Source organism: Boeremia exigua (genome assembly GCF_020726555.1).
Source record: "Boeremia exigua strain MPI-SDFR-AT-0100 chromosome Unknown C7974scaffold_3, whole genome shotgun sequence".
Lineage (NCBI taxonomy): Eukaryota > Fungi > Ascomycota > Dothideomycetes > Pleosporales > Didymellaceae > Boeremia > Boeremia exigua.
Window position 1 is genome coordinate 491,153 of NW_025763520.1, and position 24,791 is coordinate 515,943.

The following is a 24,791-nucleotide window of genomic DNA, read 5'->3' on the forward strand; positions in this document are numbered from 1 at the left end:
GTGACGCACGTCGCGTCTCCTGTACCATGGCGTGCCTCATGTGTCCTGTAGGTACCATGGCGCGCTCGCATAGTGCCAACCAGCATTCAAATGCGTTATCAGAGACTGCATGCGAAGCGGCGTGATGCAGGTGCATGATTCGACGTCCGTCGTTGGCGTTGGGCGGACCGATTCAGCGCACGCGGTTGCAGCACGTTTGAGGTGGCGGTGAGGGATTACTTCGTGTCGCGATAGGAACCAGAGCATGAGGTTGCGAGCGCAGTCGATGCTTGCAGTAGTCGACGCGTTCAGCCCCTGAGAGCCTCAGATCGCGCAATCGCCGTTGGTTTAAAGTTGTACCAACCGACAGGCCCCACTGCGGGAATACTCATTGGTGCTGGCGGTGCTAAATGCCGCAGCTGTTGATGCACTCGTTTCGATTTGCATGCAGTCGGGGGTGATAACGAGAGGCTGACCGGAAAGCAGTATGCGAGTGAAATCTTCACCGGCTTGGAACTTCCAAGTGACAGCGAGGTGTCGGGGTGTGTGGGCTGGCACTGCGCAAGAGCCAGCATGCAGCAAAAAACTCAGCTCGGGTGCGCATCCCACACGCTCCACACGCCGCCAACGTGCACCATGGTAATCATGAGGCCGAAGCAAGCCATCGACCACGATGTTGCCAGCCGCAACAAACAGGCAGGTGGGGCAACAGCGGTGCCTGGATTCAAGGATCGGCGAGACGGCTGTGAGGGACAAAGCCGATGCTTCCGAATTTAGCGGTCGGCGGCCCCGCATTGGCTTCTTTGATCGCCCGTCCTCATGACATGGCACGTCTCGCAAACCGGCGTCTGAGCCGTTGTGTTTTTGACATCGTGACGTTCTACTCTCGCCAGCAGGTTTCTATGCCGTAATCGCAGCCCGTCGTGCTCATGGTGATGTACGCCTCAAATGCCATGACTGAACAGCATGCAGATGCGAGGAATCTCGTGGCACGGCATGCAAGGCGGACGTCAGCATCGTGGTCAGAGTGGGCCTGGCAGGTGGGTCTGTGGAAACGGTGTGTGTGGCAGACGATAAACGTGAGAGTGTTGCTGTGAGGGAACGGGCTTGGCCCGCTTTCCAGCGGCTGAATCGTCACAAGTTAGCCGCAGATCCAAGGAATCTAGAAAACGTCGAATTTCTTCTTGCCGGCCCCACAGATGGTCTCATGTGGGCTGTAGGAATGCTCAAGATTTTTCAAGTGATGCAGACCTCTCAGTCTCCCAACGTGGCGCCAGCTGGTGATAAGCACATGTTGAATGATACGACTGTGCAAGTTTGGGCGTCTTATCACACAACACGACGCAGGACTCCATAATTGGAAGTCAACCAAGACTTGGGTGGTGGCTCAGCTGCAAGCCTGCAACGAGGATGGCGTACGCAGACGTACCCACTGCACCGGACAGGGGTCTGGCCTAACCCTCGTCATACACAGCACGAATAGCGATATTGGCTTGTGTCATCGCGTATCATCCAACTGTCTTCTTGCTGAAGCCGTTCGTAACGTGGCAAATGCTGGTCAGCTCGAGCACGCTGGGCGATTCCTTGCTACGCTGCTTTAATGCCCAGTGGTTTCGAAGCCAACCTGGTGCACGACTTGCTTCCTGTAAGGTGTCGCGCACAGGCATCTGACTGTGCACGACCATGGCTTGGAATCGACAACGTGCTTATTGGCGAGTACCTGGCGTAACAGCTATTGCATGCAAGGGGTTAGAAGAGCAGTGACCCCTGAGCTATTGTGGCTTTCCCCGGACTTTGTTTGGCTGGGTCGGTTCTGGCGGTGAAGTGGAGCAGGTCCATGGGTCAAAAATGGCTCAGCGCTAGCCCTTGATCACGCACATACGCACCTGAATGCTACGCAGTTATTGGGGTGATCGAGATGCAAGCACCAGCGGTCGTGTCTGAGGTTACCGTCAGGGCTTTATTCGTGCTGTTTCTGATCAAACGGCGTGCCGAGGATCGTGAGGCCTTTAAGGGTTCCAGCCATTCGTCTGCTATAAAGCGATCGCTGGCCCCCTCGAAGTAGTAAAAATCATCAAGCTTCAATTACTCAAGCCATTCAAGTACCATCAGTACACACTCCAAGACGAGATCGACACCAAAGAACTATCTTCATACAAACCGAGAACCACTCTTGACATCATCATGCCTTCTCTTCCATTCAGCGCTTCGTCGTCGCCATCTTCTTCTCCCATCTCATCGTCGGCGCCCTCGATAGTTCTTCATCCCTCATCGGGTATATTTGATCAACCAAACTAAAGCTTGCCATCTAACCTAGCATCAGGCACTTCATCAAAGAAGTCACTTCATACCTCGAAAGAGGACGCTGCGGACGCATACCGCAACCGCTACGCGCAATATCTTGCGTCGACATTTAATATGTCGATACAGGCTGCGCTGGCCGAAGCCGACAACATCTTGGCTCCTCAGCGTCGCTCTTCGAGTATTTCTGAAGCGGAGTCGTTACGCGAGATTTGAGGTGGAGACGGCAGATCGACTTTTTCAACCTTACGACTTTACGAATCTGCATGGATGGGTAATAATCAGCATGGGCTGGTGCAACATGGCGCACACTGACTGTTGGATACAATTTAAAAGCCTTTGTTCTCTCTTGTGCATACCTAGTTGACGAAGCATCCTGCTTCGACTAACGTGACATGTACGCAGGTCGCGTGCTCCATGAGCCATGATGCGCACGAATGCCGGGAGACAGCAGTACCTGACGGTACTGACCTCGATCCGAGCGATCTCACGTGGTGCCATTCAATAATTACCGGATGCGGGTTGACTTCGGTTAGTGATGGTGTCTCGAGGCGATGGCGATGAGTAGCCTGGCCCCTCCAAACACCTACCCCGCCATCTGGTGCGCGCCGCGTATGGAGTCTCGGATATGCGGCTCTTTGGGGCTCTTTACTATCGATAACATGTGAGGCAGTCTCGACGACATCCCATCAATCTGCACATCATCCCCCACATCGACTGCTGATGAGCTGGTTGTGTCTTCAAACCATCTGCGCCTACCCCGCGCCGAGCAGTAGTGAAACCTCAACATCTGACAACCTGCCTCATTCTTTGAACCTTGGCTCAGTCGACTCGGTAGGTGCATTACTCCGCATTCTTATCGGTGGCTTGATCATGCCTCATTGGTGGCAATCAGATCTGTATCCGCACCAGTCGAAGCCGCGTGGCGAGCATCAGCGTATCACGTCTGGCGCCACTGCTGACAAAGGAGCCAAGAGCAACAAGGCGCCACAAGAAGCGCTCCGTGAGTGGTTCAGTCATGACAGGTCGTGGCTGGCGATGACAGATCTGGCAAACCGACGTGATGGCTTGCTGTTTCGAGCGCTTGAAGACACATGTCAATCCAATCGCACGCTGCATAGAGCTGCATTGCCAACAGCCGACTCTGCTCGGCACTGAGGCTGTGTGCATCTCAGTTGATAATGTTTCCGGGGCGCGGCAAACAAATCCTTGGAACCGTAAGCCAAGATTCTTGTCGTCTTGCGAATGACCAGTGAGGCAAACATCAAAGAAACGAAACCTCGTGCACTGGAACTCGTCGTGATGAGCGCAAGGCGCGACAGCACACAGTCAGAATCTCGCTGCGCACACGATGCAAGGGGTTACATCTGACAATGCGCTGGTCTCGCGGTGACTGCAGGTGAGTGAGAAGCGAGTGATGCGGGCTACCAAGACGTCCCCACGCTTGGAAGGACCCACGTCGCTCTCCCTAGCTTGCGTGACCCCGCGCATTCTTGGTATGGACGGGTATAATTGCCTCCCCGTGAGCGCCCATCCTCTAATCTTTACCAAAGCCACACCACTGTGCCATCGAGTTATTGAATGGGTGAAACCGTACTGCCTATCGTCGAGGAGACCGCTCCCCAAGAAACAGAACCCCCTATAGGTGGTTTAAATGGGCTAAATTCATCATCTCAACACCACGGGCAACACCAGCCGAAGAGCGCAGGCGACACTCCATCGCCGCTGCACGCTCCGCACACCCTCTCCTTCGAAGAAGTTGCAGAGGCTCTGCGCGTAGACATCCAGTAAGACCAGCAAGGCTTCTTGCTACGTCTTAAGTCCTCACTAATATTCCTCAGCCATGGACTCAGCACTGCTGAAGCGGAATCCCGCCTCGGGCTCTATGGACCTAACAAGGTTAAGGGAGCTGAGGGGCTTTCCATGTGGAAGATTCTCATGAGGCAGATCTCGAACAGTCTTACTTTCGTCCTCATCATCGTCATGGCCATTAGCTTTGGCATTGACGACTACATTGAGGGCGGTGTAATCACTGCAGTCATCCTCCTCAACATCATCGTTGGTTTCTGGCAAGACTATCGTGCTGAAAAGACCATCGAGTCTCTTAAGAAACTCACTGCCCCAGAGGCTACCGTTATTCGAAATGGCATGCCTGATCAAAAGGTCAAGGCGACAGACCTTGTACCTGGTGACATTGTGCAACTCAACGTAGGAAGCATTGTCCCTGCCGATCTCCGCCTCATCGATGGTATCAACGCCTTTACCAATGAAGCCTTCCTCACGGGTGAATCTCTCCCCGTCGAGAAGACTCCTGAAAAGAAGTTCGACGACGCTGATATCGCCACCGCCGACCGCACCAATCTTGCCTTCTCCGGAAGTGAAGTCACTTCGGGTCGCTGCCGCGGTATCGTCGTCGCAACTGCTATGGACACTGAAGTAGGCCAGATTGCTACCATGCTTCGTCAGAAGAAAGACGACAAGTCGCAATCTCAAGGCTTCTTCGCCAAACTCACTTGGAGGTTTGTGAACGGTGTGAGAACGATTCTTGGTCTGGTAGGAACACCACTCCAGATCACTCTCAGCAAGTTCGCTCTTCTCCTATTCGGTCTCGCCATCCTCCTTGCCATCATTGTGTTCTCTGCGAGCAAATGGGTCATCGGCGGCGAAGTCCTGATCTACGGTATCTGTGTAGCTGTTGCGGTCATCCCGGAATCGCTCATTGCCGTCCTAACCATCACCATTGCGGTTGGTGGAAAGGCTATGGCCAAGGCCAATGTCATTACTCGGGTCCAGTCTGCCATCGAAGCTGTTGGAGGTGTCACCAACATTTGCTCTGACAAAACTGGTACTTTGACTCAAGGACGCATGGTCTCAAAGAAGGCCCTCATCCCAGGTGTCGGTACATTCTCCGTGGACGGCATCACAGATCCCTTCAACCCAGGAAGCGGCAATGTTTCGCTTGATGGCCAGGTCCTCGCCTTGGAGGCATACAGACCTGATGCTGTGCTTACTCGCTTCCTTCGCACCGTCGCTCTCTGCAACAATTCCAAAGTCCTACCTGCGCAGGACGCTGAAACAGAGACCAGAAGCGAGAAGAAGACTGGCCTCGACCGCTACAACAGTGACAACAAGAGCGAGACAGACACTTCTTCCATCGACTCAATCTCCCGGCCACCTACTGCTATCCTTGCCAACCCCTTGACTGGACCATGGAAGGCGCACGGTGAACCGACTGAGATTGCCTTGCATGTTCTCGCATCACGTTTCAACATGGGCAAGGAGAATTTGTTAAACTCACTAAACATATCTCTCGCCACAGAGTTTTCTTTCGACTCGACAGTCAAGAAAATGACTGTCGTCTACAGAGACAACAACAACCACAACCTCGATGTCTACACTAAGGGAGCCACTGAATTCATGCTTCCTGTTCTCGATGTTACCGACCAAGAGCGTGAGGGTATCTTGCAGGCCGCCGAATCAATGGCGAATGAAGGCCTCCGAGTGCTCTGCATCGCCCACAAGACACTCCTCCCTGGCACCGACATCCACGAACGTGCCTCGGTCGAGTGCAAGCTCAACTACATCGGTCTTGTCGCCATCTACGATCCGCCTCGTCTCGAGACCAAGGGTGCTGTTCGCGAGTGTAAGGTGGCTGGCATCACCGTCCACATGCTTACGGGTGATCATCCGGGTACAGCTCGAGCCATCGCTCGTGATGTTGACATTATCAACGACTCCACCCCCGCTTCCGCTGTTATGATAGCTCGCGAGTTCGACGACATGACTGAGGACCAAATCGACGCAATGGAGACACTTCCCCTCGTCATCGCTAGATGCAGTCCCAAGACCAAAGTCAAGATGGTACAGGCCCTTCACCGTAGGCAACGCTTCTGCGTCATGACTGGCGACGGTGTCAACGACTCGCCTGCCCTTAAGCAAGCCAACGTTGGTATGGCCATGGGTACTGGTAGCGACGTCGCCAAAGACGCGGCGGAGATGGTACTGACTGATGACAACTTCGCGTCCATCGTCAAGGCGGTTGAAGAAGGTCGACGTCTCTTCGACAACATTCAGAAGTTCTTGATGCATCTTCTCATCTCCAACATCGCTCAAGTCATTCTCCTACTGATCGGCTTGGCCTTCAAGGATACCGACAACCATTCTGTCTTTCCCCTGTCGCCTATTGAGATTCTCTGGGTGAATCTGATCACGTCTTCCTTCCTTGCCATCGGCCTCGGTCTTGAGGAGAAGCAGGAAGACAGCATGTTCCGCCCCCCTCACGATGTCAAAGCCGGTGTCTTCTCCAAGGAACTCATCACGGACAAATTCATCTACGGCTTCTTCATGGGCGCGCTGTGCCTCTTCTCTTTTGCTATCGTAGCCTATGTCGGCCCCGGCGGCGGCAATCTAGGCTCCGGCTGCAACGAAAGCTTCAATGAGACGTGCGATGTCGTGTTCCGCGCGCGCGCCACAACATACACGACCATCACCCTCCTGCTTCTCGTCACTGCCTGGGAAGTCAAGCACTTTGCGCGCTCGCTGTTCAACATGTACCCCAACACGGACCAGGGTGCGCCGCGCGGGCTCTCGGTGTTTCCTACGCTGTGGCGCAACCGCTTCCTCTTCTTCGCCGTTGTGGCGGGCCTTGTCATGATGTTCCCCATCGTGTATATCCCCGTCATCAATGAGAAGGTGTTCAAGCACGGGGCCATTACCTGGGAGTGGGGCGTCAGCTTCGGCTGCGTCGTGCTGTACATCTCGGCGATTGAAACTTGGAAGATGATCAAACGCCGCTGCGGTATCTGGTCGGGCGCGCACAAGGTTATCTCCAGGGAGGATGCGGAGGCTCGGGCGGGGCTTGATGTCATGGCTGTGGCGCCCATGAGCGAGAAGTAGGCATACGCCAAACTGACTTGTGTTGTGGCCTATGAGGATTCCTTCCTGTTCGTGACTGCTTACGTATTGTATTGACATGGGGAGGGTCTTTACGGTGCTGTGTGTTTTGCTTCCGTAGTGGCTTTGCCATTGCACCACACTCTTTTGGTAGTTTGAGTTGTTAAATCTAACCTCGTCACTCTTTCACCTTACTTCATGCCCGTGCCGATGACTAAACCTCTCTGACCGTTCGACGTGTGTCGCATCGGTACTTTAGCGTGAAGTTGGAAAGGGGTGTCGCACATTCACCGTGGCGGGCCATATGTGCTTGAAAGGGCGACCCTTTGCCAGGGCTAGAGAGCATAAAGAGCGGGGTGGCCAGACGCGGTTGTGGCTTTCTTAGCGTGAGGGTGTCAATGGGCGACAATGACGGCGGCCGGACGTGGACAAACGGCTATCGATTGTGCAGCTGCACGCCCTCACACCCGATCGCTGCTCGGCCTGTCACGTCGTAGCCGCCATGGTCCACACATAAGAGCAACAGTCTGGTGCATGCGACGCACCCACACAGACATGGAGCACATCCACATCGCCGCGCTCCGGCCGGACCTGGACGCGCTGGAATCGAAGCAGATCAGAGCCGTGGTCACGCTCATATGGCCGTACTCGTCGTCGCAACGCCAGTTTGCGCTGCTGCTCGCCGAGCCGGACTTCCGCCTGCGACGCAGGAAGGGCCAGGTGCGCGCCCGCTTCGCGTCGACAAGCGCGCGGGCTCTTGCGCAGACGGGCGTGGGCATCGGGGACGAAGTAGTGCTCAGCTTGCACGGCGCGCAGTTTGTGCACGAGGGCGCCGTCAGCACGCCCGGGAAGAGCATCGACTGGGAGCTTGCGTTTGCGCAGACCGTCGCCATCTCTGTGCGACGCGACGGAGTGGAGCGGGCCAACCTGGAGCTCGTCGATGCCGCGCCCACGCCTGCGCCGCGGTCGCCCGTGAAGAAACCCGCATCACTGCCCAGCCCCGTGCCGCAGTGGTCGTCCCCGGCGTTCCTGAAGCGCGCGCGCCTCTCCGACGGCTCCTTCGCACCGCCCGGCTTCGATCCCTGGGCCGACGACGGCGGTGACGGCCACGACAAGAAGCGCCGCCGCAAGTCCTACAGGGACTGGGCCGCCTGGACATACACCGCGCGCACGCCGTCGCCCGAGAAGGAAGATGCAGGGCTGGACGACGAGCTGGCCGCGGCGCTGTCTTCGCCAAGCCGGCGCCCGCAGCTGCCCAAGACGCCCGTCTCTCCGTCGAGAACGGAGCCCACCTCTGTCGCTGCTGTGCCGGCAGACGACTCCGACTACGTCGAGGAAACCACCATAGCCGACAGTGCCGAGGGCGACACAACCGTCGACGACGGGGAGCTACAGAAGATACACGTTCCGAGGAGCACAAGTCCTCCGCGTCTCGAGGCTGCCGTCGAGCGTGGCGGCGACTATTACCATCTGCACACGGGGGCCGACGAAGATGCACCAGATTCACAATACGATTTTGGGGGAGATACCGAGCTTAATACCGAGGACGAGGACGAGGACGAGGATGAGGATGAGGATGAAGATGAAGACGAAGACGAAGACGAAGACGAAAACGAAGACCAACACGAAGACTCTATTGTGCCAGCTCCTGAACACGTCGACGCAGGTGGAGCCGAGGTGGCTACGGAGCTGGAGGATAAGCCAGAACAGCTGGATGCGCCACGCACAGTTCCTTTGCAGTCCGTCACAGAGATTGTAGAGATAGCAGACATTGCTCCGGCTAGTGCAGCAGAAGTAGACAGTGACGCTGAGGATATTGCGGCAGACCACTCTGGACATCTTTCGACTGAGGTCGAGGGTACCACCATCGATGAATCACTTCCGGAAGTTGATGAGTCTGCCATCCTCGTCAACGAGTCTGTCGCTGTGCCAATGCCTCCACCCAGCCTGCCAACCTTGCACACCGACTTCGCCGTCTCCGCAACAAGCTTCTTGACTCCAATCGGCAAAGAGCCGTCCAGTCCAAACCTCAAAGCTGTAGACTCAGCCACCCTGCCACTGCCTTCGCCGTTCCCTGGCGAGCAGGTCGCCTCGTATTTCGAGCATGTCTCAGTCCAGCAACAGGCTCCTCTCGACGGCATGCCCGTACAGGAAGAGACAGAGGCAGACATTGATGCGGACTATATCATGGAGACATCCTTCTTCAGTTCAATCAACTCATCAAAGGCGGGTGGACTCCACCAGGATCACGAAACCGCCTTTACTCCCTTGCGCTTCGCGTTTGGAGGAGACGGGGCTGGCTGGTCGCGTCCACTGGAGCTGTCTTCTCCGCCCCCAGAAGAAACCAAAGCCAACGCTGATAACACCCCCCCATTGGCACCGCCTGTATTCAAAGCTGTTCAAATTAATGTCGACGATGAGTCGGCCATACTGGAGCAATCTGAAGGCGGCGAAGAAGTTGCTAGCTTGCCCGTGGTCGAAGACTTAGATGTTGACGAGGCGAATGCATCAAGTGATGCAACCAACCTCCGCCTGCCCTTTGAACAGCCATCATCCCACGAAGCTACTGCTCCGCTAGTCGAGGCTAGTGCGGCAGCGAAGTCCTCGAATGTGATCCACCTGTCCTCAGATGTGGAGTCTGACGGGAGCGAATACGAAGAGGACGTCACGGCTGAAACCGAGGAAGAGCAAGCCGTGGATGAGACTGGGTCGGAGAGTGAGAACGAGGAGCATGGTTCTGAGTCTGAACAAAATGAAGCTGAAGGAAGTGAAGCCAATGCTGACGAGTTGCTTGACAGTAGCCAGATGCGGACGGAGACAGACACCTCCATTGAGATAGAATCGGGACCTGTGGATGACGGGTCTCATCCCCGAGATATAGTCTCTGGTAACACCCAGGCTTCTGCGACTGTCTCAGAGATAGTTGATCTGGGGTCACCATCAGCGAGCGACGACAGTGATAACGAGGAAGCCGAGGTTGTGACGGAGCAAGATGTTGTGCTGGCTGACGACAGCAGCGATGTTGTAGAATCGCATGGCCAAACAGGCGATACCGGTATCGACTTGGTGGACGACTCTGACTTGGTTGTTGAATCGACAAATAAGCCTTCAACTGAGACTGTTCCCAATGTTTCGGATGACTCTGTCGGTATAGAGGGTGTACCAGAGCGCTCTGGAGCTCCGTCTTCTAGTCCAGAGCAGCTTGTATACGAACCAGCAGCACACGCAGCACTAATCATCGGGGAGGAGCCACATCTTCTTGGCTATGATGATTGGGAGCCGCAGCTGGGTATGAACGAGTCGTCACCGCCCATCGAGAATCACAAATCGCCCGACGCCAGGATCGAAACCATCCACGTCCAGGTCGATACCGGCCATCCTGATATCAAGCTGGAATCGATCGAGCATGTACCTTTCGACCCAGTCGGTGAGCCAGTGTCACAGGATGTTCCACACGGGGGCACTGACCCAACATCCGAACACGCGATGCATGTATCTGAGGTTGGATTCAAAACTGAAACCCCACGACAAAAGTCAGTCCCAGTGTCGACTCCTGCTAGGAACACAAGGTCGAGAGCAAAGTCTGCAGCCTCGCCGCTGGAAGTCGATGGGTATGTTTCTAGGCTGAGCACGAGTACGCGGCGTACAAGGTCAAAAGCTTCATTTGATTCTACAGATCGTGATAATACTTCGCCAACGCATATGCGAGTACCGCCAATGTCAACGCCTAGTCCTACACGAGAGGCAACGCAGACGTCGCCTTACAGTCTCCGCTCAAAGTCGAAGCACCGGTCGCCTGACGATGTGAAGTCCTCACAGATCGTTCCGGTTCGCAGGAGCCCTCGTAACGTCGTACGCAGAGACGACGACTTCGACATCGTTCCTTCTCAAGCGTTAGCCCGCGATGTACTTGGCGGCATGTTCGAGCCTTCACAAGAGCCAGGCTTTGGGTACTCACAGCTGTCACAAGGAAGGTTCTCCGACATAGGCCTAGTGAAGGACTCCGAAGAAGACACAGTGCACTCCGAAAGCTCGCTGTCTACTGTCGAGTACTCTGATCCAGCGGAAGTCATTGACAATATCCAGCCTGCTACGCCTCGACGCAAGCCACCACCAGTGAACATTTCGAAAACGCCAAGTCAAACACGTTCACTGTCACACTCGGTCGGGCGAGAAATCACAGTTGTAACACCAGAGCAGCCACTCAGACGGTCGCCCAGACTTACACGTTCCACGTTTTCGGCAACCCCAAGCCCTCGCGTTACGCGCGCGACAAGAGACCTTGTACGAGTATCAGCACCTGATGCAGTCGAGGAGGACGAAAGCGACAGAGAGACATCAGTTCATCCTACATTGCCAATTGGAGTTCAAGACGATGTTCGAAGCTCTTCACCAGCCGCACCAGCCTCAGCACAACGTGAAAGCAACGTCCTGACACCAGATGATACCCAACGAACAGCCCTGGAGCCGCCAGTCTCCTTTCAAGCCCGCCAACCCGAGCAGAGTCTCATCACGCCGGAACTCACGCAACTAACGTCTGCAAGTGCATCCTTGCGTTCGTTCGACATCCCACTGCCAGGCGTGCAGACGCAACCAGCGCCACTTCAGCCAGCCGTCCGAAGATCTTCACGCCGCAAACCAGCCGCTGCTGACGTACGGTCCTCGTCACCCATCCAGCAATCCTCCGACGTCATCTCCTCACCCGCATCACCCCCAAACAAAACCGACCCTCCCTCCATCGGCCTCAGCACGCCCCTGGCATACTACACACCCCTGCGCGACCTAATCTTCTTCCTCAACCGCAGCACCCACTTCCACAGCGCAACCAACCCGGACATCCTCGCGCTCTGCACCGCCCCCAGCACGCCCCCAAGCAAAGCTAAATCCGGGCCCCGCCACTGGTCCACAACACTCACCCTCACAGACCCGTCCATCCACCCCGCCGCCCGCACCGCAACGCTCTTCCGCCCCTACCGCGCCGCACTGCCCGTCTGCGACGCTGGTGATATTGTGCTGCTGCGCGCCTGTGCGGTCGAGAGTCGCGGCGGTGTCGCGGGCCTGCGGTCGGCGGACGAGAGCGCGTGGTGCGTGTGGCGCTTTGGCAGGCCAGTTTGGGGCGCCAAGAAGGGCGGGTTTGGGGAGCTGAGGGCGAGAGAGGAGGTCAAGGGGCCTGGAGTGGAGAGGGGCCCGGGGGAGTGGGCGGAGGTGGAGAGGTTGAGGGGTTGGTTTTTGGAGACGGTGAGGCGGGAGGGGGAGGCTGAGGGTGGCGAGGGGGAGGGCAGTGGGGAGGAGCCTGGAGAGGTGTAGATGTTGTTGTTCTTGTTGTTGGATATCAAATGCACCATGGACAGAAGCAAAAGGTGGTCGAGATCATGCATGTGTCCCATTTTTGGTTCTATTTTGTCCGTCTAGATCGCGTCGTTACAGCTGTCATGCGCACGCCCAGTGCCATTCCAGGCAGCAGGCAGAGATACTTCCAAAGGAGCTGCTTTCGCACGGCAGCCGCCGCCACGGCACTATGCCGCGCAGCAGCCACGTCGCTACTACCAGCTCCACCTACGGCCCTACTCAGCGCACCAGCGCCACACTCAGCGCTCGATCAGCAAATCTAAGCCTTCTCGTAGATCCAGTCGAAACCAGCCTGCTTCCACGACTGCACCTCGCCGTCCTGGAACCACAGGGCAATCTCCTTCTGGGCGTTCTCGACCGAGTCGGAGCCGTGGCACACGTTGCGGCCGACGTCGATGGCGAAGTCGCCACGGATGGTGCCGGGCGCGGAGGCAGCGGGGTTGGTGGCGCCGAGGAGAACGCGGCCGGTCTTGACGGCGTCACGGCCCTCCCAGACCATGGCGCAGATGGGGCCGGAGGCCATGTCTGCGGGGTGTTAGGCGGGGGGTCAGGTTGTGCGGGGGAAGAAACGTACAGGCGATCAGACCGGGGAAGAAGGGCTTGCCGGCGAGATCGGCGTAGTGCTTCTCGAGGTGCTCCTTGCCGGGGGTGGTGAGCTTGATGGCGGTGAGCTTGAAGCCGCGGTTCTCGAAGCGGGAGATGATGGGGCCGATGAGGCCGCGCTGGGGACGGTCAGTGTGCTGCTGCGTGTGGTGCCATTGGAAGGCAGGCTGGAGCTGCAATGGCACACGGCGGTGCGGGGCGTACCTGGACGCCGTCCGGCTTGATGGCAATGAAGCTGTTCCCAACAGTTAGCTACACCGCCTTTCGTGGGTGCCCCTCCTCAGAGGCTGGAGGACCTTCAGAGGGGCAATTGGGACGGCCGACGTACGTCTGCTCGGTAGTCATGGTTGCGGTGTGGAGGATTTGATGTTCAGTCGAAGATGGTCGAGAGGATGGGAGGATCGGGGGGAACGAAGAAGAAATGGACTCGATCCTGCGCACTAAAATTCTTTTGGTGTTGGTGCTGCGCTGTTGGCGGCGGGGTTGGTGGACCCTGAGCTGCGAGCTGCGCTGGCATGTTTGCGCAGTTTGCGTGGTTTGGTGTGCTTAGTCAGACCCGCTACGTATCACCAGACATCTGGGGTCAAGTAGCCAGCGCACCCTTTGCTCCAGCAGCACTTGCGTTGAGAGCTGCCAGAAATGACTGCATTCCAACAGCGGCCCGCTCCCCGGTGGACGGCCGTGCTATTGCTATGGACGGCGCTGTGCAGCTTGCTGATGCCAGTTGGTACGTATCGGCGGGGGACATGCCCGACGTGCCTGTCACTCCGCAATTCGCATGTGCAGGGCTAATTCACGCCTGCAGTGTCTGTCAAACATGAAAACTTTAAGACCTGCGACCAGTCGGGCTTCTGCAAGCGCAATCGCGCATTTGCCGACGACGTCACCGCCTCGAGCTCCTTCGTCTCCCCCTACGCCCTCGACCCTGCATCGCTCACGTTCAAGGACGGCCAATTAGACGCCGTCGTTCTCAAGGCAGTCAATGGCGGGCAGGAGAAGGTCCAGCTGCCCCTGACACTCACCTTCCTCGAATCCGGTGTTGCGCGCGTCACCCTGGACGAAGCACGGAGGCAGAAGGGCGACTTTGACCTCCGACACGACAGCAAGGCTAGGAAAGAACGCTACAACGAAGCTGGCAAGTGGTCGCTCGTTGGAGGTCTGAAGCCTGCCGCCGGTGCCGCATTGGCTGCCGCAGCTGACGCTGGCTACACCAAGGTCGTGTACGGCAAGGGGGGCAAGCACCAGGCCATCATCCGCCACGCACCCTTCTCGATTGAGTTTCAGCGAGACGGTGAGACGCATGTCAAGTTCAACGAGCGGAACCTGTTGAACCTCGAGCACTGGAGGCCAAAGGTCGAGAAGCCCAAGGAGGAGCCCAAGGAAGGCGAGGAGAACAAGGAAGAGCCAAAGGTTGTAGAAGAGAAGGGCGAGGATGAGAGCACCTGGTGGGATGAGACTTTTGGTGGCAATACCGACACAAAGCCTCGTGGTCCCGAGGCCGTTGCTCTTGACATCTCGTTCCCTGGCTACGCCCATGTCTTTGGTATCCCCGAGCATGCTACTCGGCTCTCTTTGAAAACCACCAGGCATGTTGCGCATTTTCGCTCTCGAACAAACATTACAGCTAACGTGCAATTAGGGGCGGCGATGATGCTTACACCGAGCCATACCGCCTGTACAATGCCGACGTCTTCGAGTACGAGATGGACAGCCCCATGACCCTCTACGGAGCCATCCCCTTCATGCAAGCACACCGCAAAGGGTCCACTGTCGGTGTATTTTGGCTCAACGCCGCCGAGACATGGATTGATGTAACGAAGAAGAAGAACACTGCGAACCCACTTGCGCTGGGCGTCGAAGGCCACACTGACACTCATACTCATTGGATGTCGGAGACTGGTCTACTTGACGTCTTTGTCTTCCTCGGGCCTACTCCCCAAGACCTCACACGTCAGTACGGCGAGCTGACTGGCTTTACCGCCATGCCTCAGTCTTTCGCCATCGCCTACCACCAATGTCGCTGGAACTACGTGACTGATGAGGATGTCAAGGACGTCGACCGTCGTTTTGACAAGTTCAACATTCCCTACGATGTCATCTGGCTCGACATTGAGTACACTCACGAGAAAGAGTACTTTACCTGGGATCCCCTGACCTTTGTCGATCCCATCTCCATGCAGCAGCAACTTGACAAGCATGACAGGAAGCTCGTAGCCATCATCGACCCTCACATCAAGAACACCAACGACTATCCAATCATCGATGAATTAAAGAAGAAAGATCTCGCTGTCAAGAACAAGGATGGCAACCAGTATGAAGGCTGGTGCTGGCCTGGGTCGTCCATGTGGGTCGACTGCTTCAACCCAGCCGCCATCGACTGGTGGAAGGGTCTTTTCAAGTACGACAAGTTCAAAGGTTCCGCGCACAACACATTCATCTGGAACGACATGAACGAGCCATCGGTGTTCAACGGCCCAGAGACGACTATGCCCAAGGACAACCTGCACCATGGTAACTGGGAGCACCGCGATGTACACAACATCAACGGCATGACTTTCCACAATGCTACTTACCAGGCCTTGCTTGAGCGTAAGAAGGGCGAGCTTCGCCGCCCCTTCGTGCTGACCCGTGCATTCTACTCCGGCAGTCAACGTAGTGCAGCCATGTGGACTGGCGACAACCAGGCTGCCTGGCCCCACCTTGAGGCGTCTCTTCCTATGATCCTCAATCAAGGTATATCTGGTTTCCCATTTGCAGGTGCCGATGTTGGTGGATTCTTTGGCAACCCCAGCAGCGAGCTCCTCACCCGCTGGTACCAGGCCGGTATCTACTATCCCTTCTTCCGTGGTCACGCCCATATCGATGCTCGTCGCCGCGAGCCCTACATCCCAGGTTCGCCCTACACTGAGATCATAACCCAGGCTCTTCGCCTTCGTTACCAATTGCTTCCTGCGTGGTACACTGCCTTCCACGAGGCTCACACATCAGGTGCTCCCATTGTACGTCCGAACTTTTACGTCCACCCCGATGACGAGGCAGGCTTCGCTGTCGACGATCAACTCTATATTGGATCCACGGGTCTCCTCGCGAAGCCTGTTACCAAGGAAGGCGCAGAAAGTGTTTCGGTATACCTCGCAGATGACCAGCCGTACTACGACTACTTCGACTTCACCGCCTACAGTGGCAAGGGTCAGCACACTGTCCCTGCTCCTCTTGAGAAGATTCCACTTCTCATGCGTGGAGGCCATATCATCCCTCGCCGCGACCGCCCCCGCCGCTCCTCAGGCCTGATGAAATACGATCCCTTCACCCTTGTTGTAGTCCTTGACAAGGACGGCAACGCAGCTGGAACCCTTTACATCGACGACGGCGAGACCTTTGATTACCAGGGTGGCGCCTTCATTCACCGACGCTTTGCCTTCGACTCCAAGCGCAACATCCTCACCTCGTCCAACCTGGACAAGAGCACCCTCCGCACCGTCAAATTCGAGAAGTACGCCAAGACCATGGACAAAGTCCGCGTCGAGAAGATAATCCTCGTCAACGCGCCCGCCGCCTGGGCACACAAGGACGAGGTCATTGTCATGGAGGAAGGCGCAAAGGAGAGCAAGAGGAGGAAGCCCGTGCCCCTGGACTTCCACGCTGCAGACGGCAAGAAGGCGGCGTTTGCAGTTGTTCGCGATCCTGGTGTTGGTATTGGACGCGGGTGGAAGATTGATTTTGGGGGTGCGAGCGCTGCGCCGCATGACCACCACGGCCACGAGCACTGAAGTCTCAAACAGGGACACGCTGTTATATAAATACATTCATAAAAGTCTAGTATCGTAGCGATCCGACGACACGCGCTTGGGTTACAGCGTATCCTAAATAGCATCTGTGCAAAATGTCGACCATATTCCTCGGCTCTAGGGACAGCTACTCTCTACTCACTATCAACGTCGCGAATCCCAAATCGTCTTGAAGCCCGCGTTGTACATTTGCCTGCCGGCATCCCCGACAGCAGGCTGAAGCCAGTGTCAAACCTGATCGTTGAGTGCGTGACTTGGAAGTGACCGCAAATGCGGAGTGCAGTACTGGTAAGCAAATCCGGAGTCCAGGCAGGTAGATGTGGAGTGCAGATAGACAATAATGGAGTTCCGGGAAATGCTAGAGGGCGTGTCGTCTCGGCCTGCACGTTGAAACAAGCCACCAGCAGACTATATTTATCAGTCCAAGTTGACGCACTTCACAACTATTTTCCCATGAAAAACAAGATCAACCACAAAACTCTCATGCCCAGAACCACAGAAAGGTCTCCATCTGTACAAGATCCGCTGGACAGGAGCATCAACCTCTACACACCGCCAACGCTCTTCAAATATGCGTCCGACCCTGGTAGATCCCACTATAGCCCTCCACCGGCTCACTCATCTCGTGAAACACAATCTGCGCTAGCTTTGCATCCTTGTACAATCGCAAACCGTACGGATTAACCACTTGCAACACCCCCCCGACAGCGCCCTTGTACCCACTGTCCATCACGCCGGCGTGCACGAGTGCGCCAGAGCGGAACAACGAACTGCGCACCATGATCTGGCCCATGAGGTCGAGCGGCATGTCGACGAGCTCGTTGAACTCGACGAGGTAGGATCCACACGCCACGTCAACGTAGTCGGTCTCAACGGCTTCAGTCTCTTGCTCGTCCAGTTTCGACGTCCTACTCGTGGGAATGTGAGGCTCTCCTGAGAGTCGTCGGAAGGGCATGTCTACAGTCCCCGCGGTCTTGCGGTGGGTATTGTCGAAGTCGATTGCGCCCGCGGACGACCAGGTCTTGATGCGTTTCAGCGTGAGATCGACGCCGCAGGGCTGCGCTTGCTTCTCCACGGAAAGCAGCTTTTTAACCACGTTTCGTGCATGTGCGACGCGCCCGGGAATGATCATTTCGAGTTGCCGTTGACAATGGCTTTGGTTGGGGTACCTGAACGGTAGTTGTTGGTTGGTGTTTCCTGATCAAAGATCAGTAGATGTAGATCATCTTCGAACGTGTGGATAGTACCTGCTTTGCTTCCCCTGTGCTACCACGTGTGAATGATATACAGGGTGTGGGAATTGTTTCTTTTATATATCTAGACGAACGTTCTACCCAGTACTTTATGTAGGAAGAATATATTCGCGAATTAGTTCGTTGATTGGCTGGCGTTTGATTTTAGCTGTTATAAATGTCGAAGCCACGTAGCTAGAGTCTAAGGGCGTTAACCCCTTAAAGCTAGCAATTCTAAGATGGATGGAAATTCTGTAACCTAAATATACTAACTAAGCTCTTGTAACCTTCCTATTAATCCTAGTATAATTGAGACAAAGATTACTGAAACAGCTCCCAAGGTAGTATGAGATACTTTCCTAAACTACTGAGAGATAACAGGTAATATGATTATATGCAAAAAATAGCTCGTGTCATTCTCAATGATTGCGTACTTCCCCTAAAGTCTTGCAGCAGCGATAAGCACACCGGGAATGGATTGAGGTGCTGTGTAAGGACAGGGTTTTTCAGGACCAGGGAGACGTATAAAGATACTTTACATAGTAAGTGCAATTGGGCACTAGATTGATTCATACTTCTACTCACACAGAGTCAGACTCAGATTCCTTGAGATGATAACGTTTCTGTATATTAGGTAGAGCAACACACACCCAGATTATGAACGCTGCAATCCAAACAAGCCCAAAGACATAGCCGTGCGTTTCCTTGAACTTTGGCCCTTGGTTAGCTGGATATATCTTGAGCTGCACGTTACCCATCGCGCTGAGGTCGTGTTATCCAGAGTACAGTAAAGTGAGGAAGCCGAGACAACTTACTAGCCTAACGAGAACATGAGAGCGCTGGCTAAAGCTCGAAGCTCTTTATTCCCTCCGCAAGAATAGTTCAACCAACTGCTTAACAACGGGGCGATACCTCCAGTCGCACTGCCGAGGAAAAACATGGCCATCACAACGTGCTCGTCTGATGGCCATGCTGCCAGCACCGCGTATGTGGTCAGCTGTAGTAAGGCCAGAGCACAGATTGTAGGCGTCCGTTTGCCGGAAGTATCTACTATATAACCCGCAAGGAGCATCCAAACAATCTCCTGGACGAAAGGTAAGCTGGAGCCAATCCGAGGACATTAGAGCTGAGTACTGACCAGAGCATTGATGACCGTTGGCAATGTATTGATCTGCTCAACGCTGTATCGAGGCTTTCCGTTACTGGTCAAGGATTTCAGCCATAATCTCATCCATGTTGAGATTTGCTGGCCGCAACTAAGCTGCAAGAGTCTTCGATGCATGTCAGCTAGGTGTGCCAACAAATGCAGATGTGCTTACGTACCCCCAGGCCAAGGGAAAACAATACAACTGCCAGCATGAAACCAAGCGTTTGATCATCGAGAACGACCATTCGACTGATTCAGCATCGCGGCCCTGCTCTGCCAATCGCCTGACTGATATCTGTTGTTCTTTCTCTGTCATCCACCATATTCTGTGCGATCTTGGTTCCGCTGAGAGGATCTTGTCAGTTTGCTGACTGGTGGGTTGGTCTTGGTGACATGTTCGTACCTGGACATGTGAGAAACCCCAAAAGAGCAACAGGCATTCCTAGGATGAAATCAAAGATGAACAGCCATCTCCATGAGGCTAGGCCGTTCCGATTGTTCATATTGCGATATCTGAAATCAACCAGTCAGTCCTGAGTGTCCATGTAATCACGAGATGATCTTCCTGCACTTACAGCCCGGCCTGGATGTAACTAGAGAACATTGGTCCAGCGCCGGCTGATATGCCGAAAAGCGCTATGCGTCGAGAGATCTCGGATCTGCGGTACCAACTGCCAATCTTTTAGGCAGATAAAGTCAGCACATTGCCTTGTGCCTGAGACTGGGATTTACTTGCCACGTAATAGACTCCAGGGGTCGAGACGGACTCGAACAAGCCAGCACAAAACCTCGGTTGTTTAGCATCGGCGTTGGGTACTTGTAGAAAGCAAGCTTCGTCACTCACCGAAGCGCGTATACCGTTTCGACATTCTGTGCAGCATACGTGCCCAGCACGCAGAACGACCAAAGCATCGTGCACAGGGGTAGCCAATATCGAGGCTGGATCCTCGTTAGAACCAATGTGCTGAACGGAGAGCCAATCATGATTCCAACAGCAGAGTATGTGTTCATGAGGTTCAATTCATTCCCGTCTGCGGAAACGCGGTTGGGTCAGCACAAGCACTCGAGTTCAATGGCATTTGCTTAACTAAAAGTTGTAACTGCTTACACATCTTCAGGTCTTCTTTCATCCCAGAGAAATAAGCATTGCTGATATTAGAAGAGTCGAGGGATTTTACAAATCATGTCTACGAGTCCTTGAAGTCAGAGCTTGTGCCTGTTAAATTATAGGAAACATACCAAACATGTGTAAGTCAGGATTGCAAGATCCAGCTTTAAGATCAGGCGTTTCTCTTCCTTGCTAGTTCCCGGCTCATGCCATCGGATATATGAATGGAAGTTACTTCGTTGCTTTTTTGCGGTCCCATAGTCATGGGCAACTGTAACTGAGCCTGCGACGGGCGGTGATGACGAGGTTTCCATTCTCAGATACTCCTGCGAATGATCTATTCGTGTCAGGGACAAAAGCCAAGATCGGTTTATAGAAGGTGCTGAGACTACCAGTAAGCGAATTCGAAGTGCAATTGCAATACTTAAATGCACGAGAAGACAGACCAGGAAAAAAATTCGGTTCACTGGGCACCGTGATGGCTTGCTGAAATGTGCTCAAGTGGATCCGTCAAATCTGTCTCACCAACTTGCCGGTCTTCCACTCGAATATGTGACTAAGCGGGTCCTACACATCACCTACTCGGTCGCCGATGGTAGCAATATTTCTGAATGTGTCGCCTCACTACATTCACCAGTCATAGCTATACGTTTGTTCGACAGAGCGTGAGCCAGCGAGGACCATTATCCCCCAATTGCAACACGACCACGTTGTATTGGAGGTAGAATCAAGCAATCTTGCGGTATACGCCGTGATTGCAGAATGTCAGCACGGGCAGCAAATGCCGAGGCCGGTGGGCGTCGAGTGGATGGGATTTTCGCACTTCAGTTGTTGGGTACCGGTCTTGTGTTCCATCGTATAGCACATACGACTGCTCCACAACGGCTTCCTGCGTCCGATGCTGTCTTCCTGGAACTTGAGCGCGCTGTCCGGTATTTCAGTTCCACAAATGACGGCTATAAATTACAAGAAAGATGCCTCAAGAGAATTTTGATTTACCATGATACTAGGCATGTAAGTTAGATATGGAAGAGTGAAGGAGAAACCCTCTAGGAATTGCCTTTACAAAAAGCGGCAAAAGATGACCTGCTAGTAGCCGCGACGGTCCCTAAGAGCCACGAATTGCTGTGTCAGTTCGGCACCTGCGTATCTGCCGTTGCAGCCCTAACTGGCACTGACAACTACATCTGCGAGCAAGTTACCTTAACACAACACTCCCGCCAGAAGCAGACGTACCCATAAACGTCAAGTATAAAACTGAATCTAGAAGTCATTAGACTCTAGGCCTTATGGAGTTCATAGAATGAAATCTAATAGACCTATATAGAACAAGAGTTCATTGTCGTGCAAGTGCAATCATCCTCGGTGGATCAACGTTCTCGTCCAGTACGCCTGCCTTCTGTAGAATATTGACAGTTTTGTCGACAACCGTTTGATCAACGCCTCGAACGTCTCTCGAGAACCGTACCGTCTTCAGCCATTCTCGGGCGTCTTCTTCAGAGTAATCTAGCTTCGTGCTGATGTACCGCACGGCTTCTTCCTGGTTCTCCTCAAAGTGCTTGACCCCCTTGTTGATCTTTTCCAGAGCATCATCTAGCTCTTGCTTGAGTGGGGATGCAGTTGCGTTCGCACCGTGACTCCAGTTCTCCGGATTCAGCAATGCGTTGGCGGCGACGATCTTCCAGCTGGACCAGGGTGTGTAGATCTCGCCGACGCGCTTGATGGCACCGTTGTCGTAGTATCGCTTTGACGTGAAATGCTCCCACATGAAGAAGTCGGCTGTCTTGTCATTCACGCCGTCCCTGAGATTCGAAAATGTATTCAGCACCTCAACTGGAAACGGGGTCTCGCCCTTTGTCAGCCAGCCCTGCTGATCCGCCAGCACAAAACTCATGACATAACTCCCACTGCCTATCCTGCTCACCCCCACTTTCTTGCTCTTCAGATCCTCGATGCTCTTGATGTCTTCTCGCCGTGTGCCGCTGGATATCGCCCAGCACAGAGGCGTCTCAACATAGGTGCCCACAATACGGAACCCGGGGTCTCTTTTCGAAGCTTGTGCTTTGCCAATGGCAGCGATCCATCCTTCTGTAAGACCAACACCTACGTCGATCTCATTGTTCTGGAGGGCGGTCACCATATGCCCGGTTCCAGAGGGGAACGGTAGCAGCTGCGAATCGAGCCCATAGTGCTTCTTGGCGAACTCGAGAGGAGTTGAAAAGTGCTCGGGTACAAAGCCTATCCGCAAAGGCGCCATGGCTGAAGCTTCTGTAGAGAAGGCGCGCGTAGCGGAGGCTGATGACAAATAGCGCGCGGAGCGCAGCGTGCGGAGCATGTAGACTGTGAGATCGTGGTCTTCTTTATGATGCCCAGCTCTCAACCTTGGCTTCCGTTGTATACCGTGATGGAACCAAGCTCCAGCTCGAAGGATGTGTCGGTGATGTCACGGCTGCACTTGCCGAGAAAGGAAAGAACCATTGACTAGCTCCGCAGCTCCGCCATCGCTCACCTCATGCCACCTTTCTTGGCGTTGATGTTGCCATATTAGATTTGCGTAAACTGTGTGTCGCATACTTTTTGCATATTTAGCTGATTTTGGTCTGTGACACTCTATCCTAGTTTTCAGAGGATCTATCACACGTCTGTTCATATCTAGCATGGGAGACATTGGCCTACAGTCTCCGGATGTTACTTCCATGAGGGCGAAAACCATAGCTGTCATTGGTGCGGGGCCTTCTGGATTAGTAGCCGCGAGGTACGTCTCTCGTCCCATGTTAGAAACTAACAGCTGACCGCTGAAGATATCTGCGTGCAGAAAAGGCGTTCTCCAAGATTGCGTTATTCGAGCAACGCCCAAGAGATGGCGGAATATGGAATTACACCGCGAGGGAAAGAACCGAGGATCTTTTCTCGGTTCCTCAAATCAACCCAGTTGGAAGGAATCAAGATCCTATCTGGGCGAATCCAACGGCCAATGGATGCACGGCCGCTGCTACGAACGGTACCTGTGGCGCTTCTAAGCATCCTGTATTCGTATCACCAATGTACGAAAGACTTGAAACCAACATTCCGAGGGGTCTCATGGGGTTCAAAGGGTTTGATTGGCCTCAAGATAGCCAGCTCTTTCCGAAACACCAAACCGTGCTCCAATATATCCAAGACTATGGCGCAGACGTCCAGGACACAGTCCACTATTCCACTCAGGTCACAAACGCCGTTCCAGCAAGCAGCGATCCCTCCAGTCCATGGAACGTGACGTACCGGGACCTGCAGACATCTGCGACGACAACAGAAACCTACGATGCTGTCATAGTCGCGAATGGGCATTTCATCAATCCCTACATTCCAGATATCGCCAACATCGCGGAGTGGAACAAAACCCACCCAGGCCTGATCTCGCACTCAAAGTACTACCGGCGCCCCGAAGAATTCGCCGCAAAGAAGGTGATAGTCGTAGGCAATTCCGCCTCGGGCGCCGACATCTCCTCTCAAATCGCGGAGCACAGCGTGCTCCCGCTGCTCTGGTCCAGCAAGTCGACAAACCTGTTTGTCAGCGCCACGCCGAGCGACCCGCGGCGGCGCGAGCTGCCGCCCATCAAGCGCTTCATCCCGGAGACGCGCGGAGTGGAGTTCGAAGACGGCACGGTGGAAGCCGACATCGATGCTGTCGTCTTCGCTACGGGGTACTTCTACAGTCTGCCCTTCCTCGAGCACGTCACGCCCCGGCTGATCACCGATGGGAGCCACGTCAACCACACGTACAAACACCTGTTCTTCGCACCGCGACCGACACTCTCGTTTCTCGCGCTGCCACAGCGGGTCGTTCCTTTCGCAACAGCCGAAGCACAAGCCGCAGTCCTCGCACGCGTGTACTCCGGCCGTCTACCGCTACCTCCACTCGCGGACATGCAGCGATGGGAAGAAGCGCAGAAAGCCGAGGCGGGCGACGGGCGCGGTTTCCACCTCTTGCCGTTCCCGAAAGACGGCCAGAATATCAATGAGCTGTCCAAGTGGGCGCTCAGTGCGCCTCGCCGAGCCGGACTCGACAATGAAGGGCAGGGCATGTTGCCGCCTGTGTGGGGCGAGTGGGAGTTCTGGTGTCGCGAGAACTTTCCGGCGATAAGGCAGGCTTTCGGCAAGCTTGGGGAGAAGAGGTTTGAGACCAGGACGCTGGAGGAAGTTGGATTCAGCTTTGAGGAGTACAAAAAGAAGGTCCAAGAGAGTGGGAAGCTGATATAGCGCAGTGAGTCGATGACAGGTCAAAGGATTAGGCACGGCAGCATGTGATGAGAGAGCGAGGAAGTGACTCAACGAGTCGTGCATTGTTAGACTGTGTATACATGAGGTAGATGGATTGAGAACGCCGGACCGTGTATATCGCTAATAGAGCG

At 54.7% G+C, this 24,791-nt stretch overlaps 9 protein-coding genes across 9 annotated transcripts; 5 read left to right on the forward strand and 4 right to left on the reverse strand.

Annotated features, from left to right (window-relative positions):
- Positions 1 to 1,936: 1,936 nt before the first annotated feature.
- Positions 1,937 to 2,568, forward strand: C7974DRAFT_122748 (uncharacterized protein). The gene is made up of 2 exons (XM_046135181.1): positions 1,937 to 2,254; positions 2,303 to 2,568. Exons 1-2 carry the CDS (start codon positions 2,164 to 2,166, stop codon positions 2,494 to 2,496), a joined length of 285 nt encoding a protein of 94 aa, XP_045999896.1. The 5' UTR covers positions 1,937 to 2,163; the 3' UTR covers positions 2,497 to 2,568.
- A 1,293-nt stretch (positions 2,569 to 3,861) lies between these two features.
- Positions 3,862 to 7,176, forward strand: C7974DRAFT_373180 (sodium P-type ATPase-like protein; the record flags this gene model as incomplete). The annotated part of the gene is made up of 2 exons (XM_046140088.1): positions 3,862 to 4,067; positions 4,122 to 7,176. 2 exons carry the CDS (start codon positions 3,862 to 3,864, stop codon positions 7,174 to 7,176), a joined length of 3,261 nt encoding a protein of 1,086 aa, XP_045999897.1.
- A 552-nt stretch (positions 7,177 to 7,728) lies between these two features.
- On the forward strand, positions 7,729 to 12,480 carry C7974DRAFT_305619 (uncharacterized protein; the record flags this gene model as incomplete). The annotated part of the gene is made up of 5 exons (XM_046138033.1): positions 7,729 to 8,811; positions 8,935 to 9,558; positions 9,610 to 10,377; positions 10,537 to 11,728; positions 11,816 to 12,480. 5 exons carry the CDS (start codon positions 7,729 to 7,731, stop codon positions 12,478 to 12,480), a joined length of 4,332 nt encoding a protein of 1,443 aa, XP_045999898.1.
- Positions 12,481 to 12,537: 57 nt separating this feature from the next.
- On the reverse strand, positions 12,538 to 13,597 carry C7974DRAFT_387472 (nucleoside diphosphate kinase-like protein). The gene is made up of 4 exons (XM_046141171.1): positions 13,454 to 13,597; positions 13,330 to 13,360; positions 13,097 to 13,244; positions 12,538 to 13,047 (listed from the first exon to the last, which is right to left on the reverse strand). The coding sequence occupies exons 1-4, from the start codon at positions 13,468 to 13,470 to the stop codon at positions 12,782 to 12,784; spliced, it is 462 nt and encodes a 153-aa protein (XP_045999899.1). The 5' UTR covers positions 13,471 to 13,597; the 3' UTR covers positions 12,538 to 12,781.
- A 167-nt stretch (positions 13,598 to 13,764) lies between these two features.
- Positions 13,765 to 16,895, forward strand: C7974DRAFT_431590 (glycosyl hydrolases family 31-domain-containing protein; the record flags this gene model as incomplete). The annotated part of the gene is made up of 3 exons (XM_046144789.1): positions 13,765 to 13,852; positions 13,931 to 14,711; positions 14,765 to 16,895. The coding sequence occupies 3 exons, from the start codon at positions 13,765 to 13,767 to the stop codon at positions 16,893 to 16,895; spliced, it is 3,000 nt and encodes a 999-aa protein (XP_045999900.1).
- A 144-nt stretch (positions 16,896 to 17,039) lies between these two features.
- Positions 17,040 to 18,045, reverse strand: C7974DRAFT_448656 (deoxyuridine 5'-triphosphate nucleotidohydrolase; the record flags this gene model as incomplete). The annotated part of the gene is made up of 1 exon (XM_046145676.1): positions 17,040 to 18,045. One exon carries the CDS (start codon positions 18,043 to 18,045, stop codon positions 17,479 to 17,481), a length of 567 nt encoding a protein of 188 aa, XP_045999901.1. The 3' UTR covers positions 17,040 to 17,478.
- A 681-nt stretch (positions 18,046 to 18,726) lies between these two features.
- Positions 18,727 to 20,419, reverse strand: C7974DRAFT_352938 (major facilitator superfamily domain-containing protein; the record flags this gene model as incomplete). Its single annotated transcript, XM_046139526.1, has 8 exons — positions 20,137 to 20,419; positions 20,032 to 20,080; positions 19,868 to 19,971; positions 19,696 to 19,805; positions 19,469 to 19,637; positions 19,284 to 19,416; positions 18,961 to 19,229; positions 18,727 to 18,907 (listed from the first exon to the last, which is right to left on the reverse strand). Exons 1-8 carry the CDS (start codon positions 20,301 to 20,303, stop codon positions 18,727 to 18,729), a joined length of 1,182 nt encoding a protein of 393 aa, XP_045999902.1. The 5' UTR covers positions 20,304 to 20,419.
- A 1,136-nt stretch (positions 20,420 to 21,555) lies between these two features.
- On the reverse strand, positions 21,556 to 22,865 carry C7974DRAFT_122826 (uncharacterized protein). Its single transcript, XM_046135184.1, has 2 exons — positions 21,637 to 22,865; positions 21,556 to 21,587 (listed from the first exon to the last, which is right to left on the reverse strand). The coding sequence occupies exon 1, from the start codon at positions 22,733 to 22,735 to the stop codon at positions 21,737 to 21,739; it is 999 nt and encodes a 332-aa protein (XP_045999903.1). The 5' UTR covers positions 22,736 to 22,865; the 3' UTR covers positions 21,556 to 21,587; positions 21,637 to 21,736.
- A 1-nt stretch (position 22,866) lies between these two features.
- C7974DRAFT_122821 (uncharacterized protein) lies at positions 22,867 to 24,742 on the forward strand. Its single transcript, XM_046135183.1, has 2 exons — positions 22,867 to 23,155; positions 23,202 to 24,742. The coding sequence occupies exons 1-2, from the start codon at positions 23,058 to 23,060 to the stop codon at positions 24,637 to 24,639; spliced, it is 1,536 nt and encodes a 511-aa protein (XP_045999904.1). The 5' UTR covers positions 22,867 to 23,057; the 3' UTR covers positions 24,640 to 24,742.
- Positions 24,743 to 24,791: the final 49 nt, after the last annotated feature.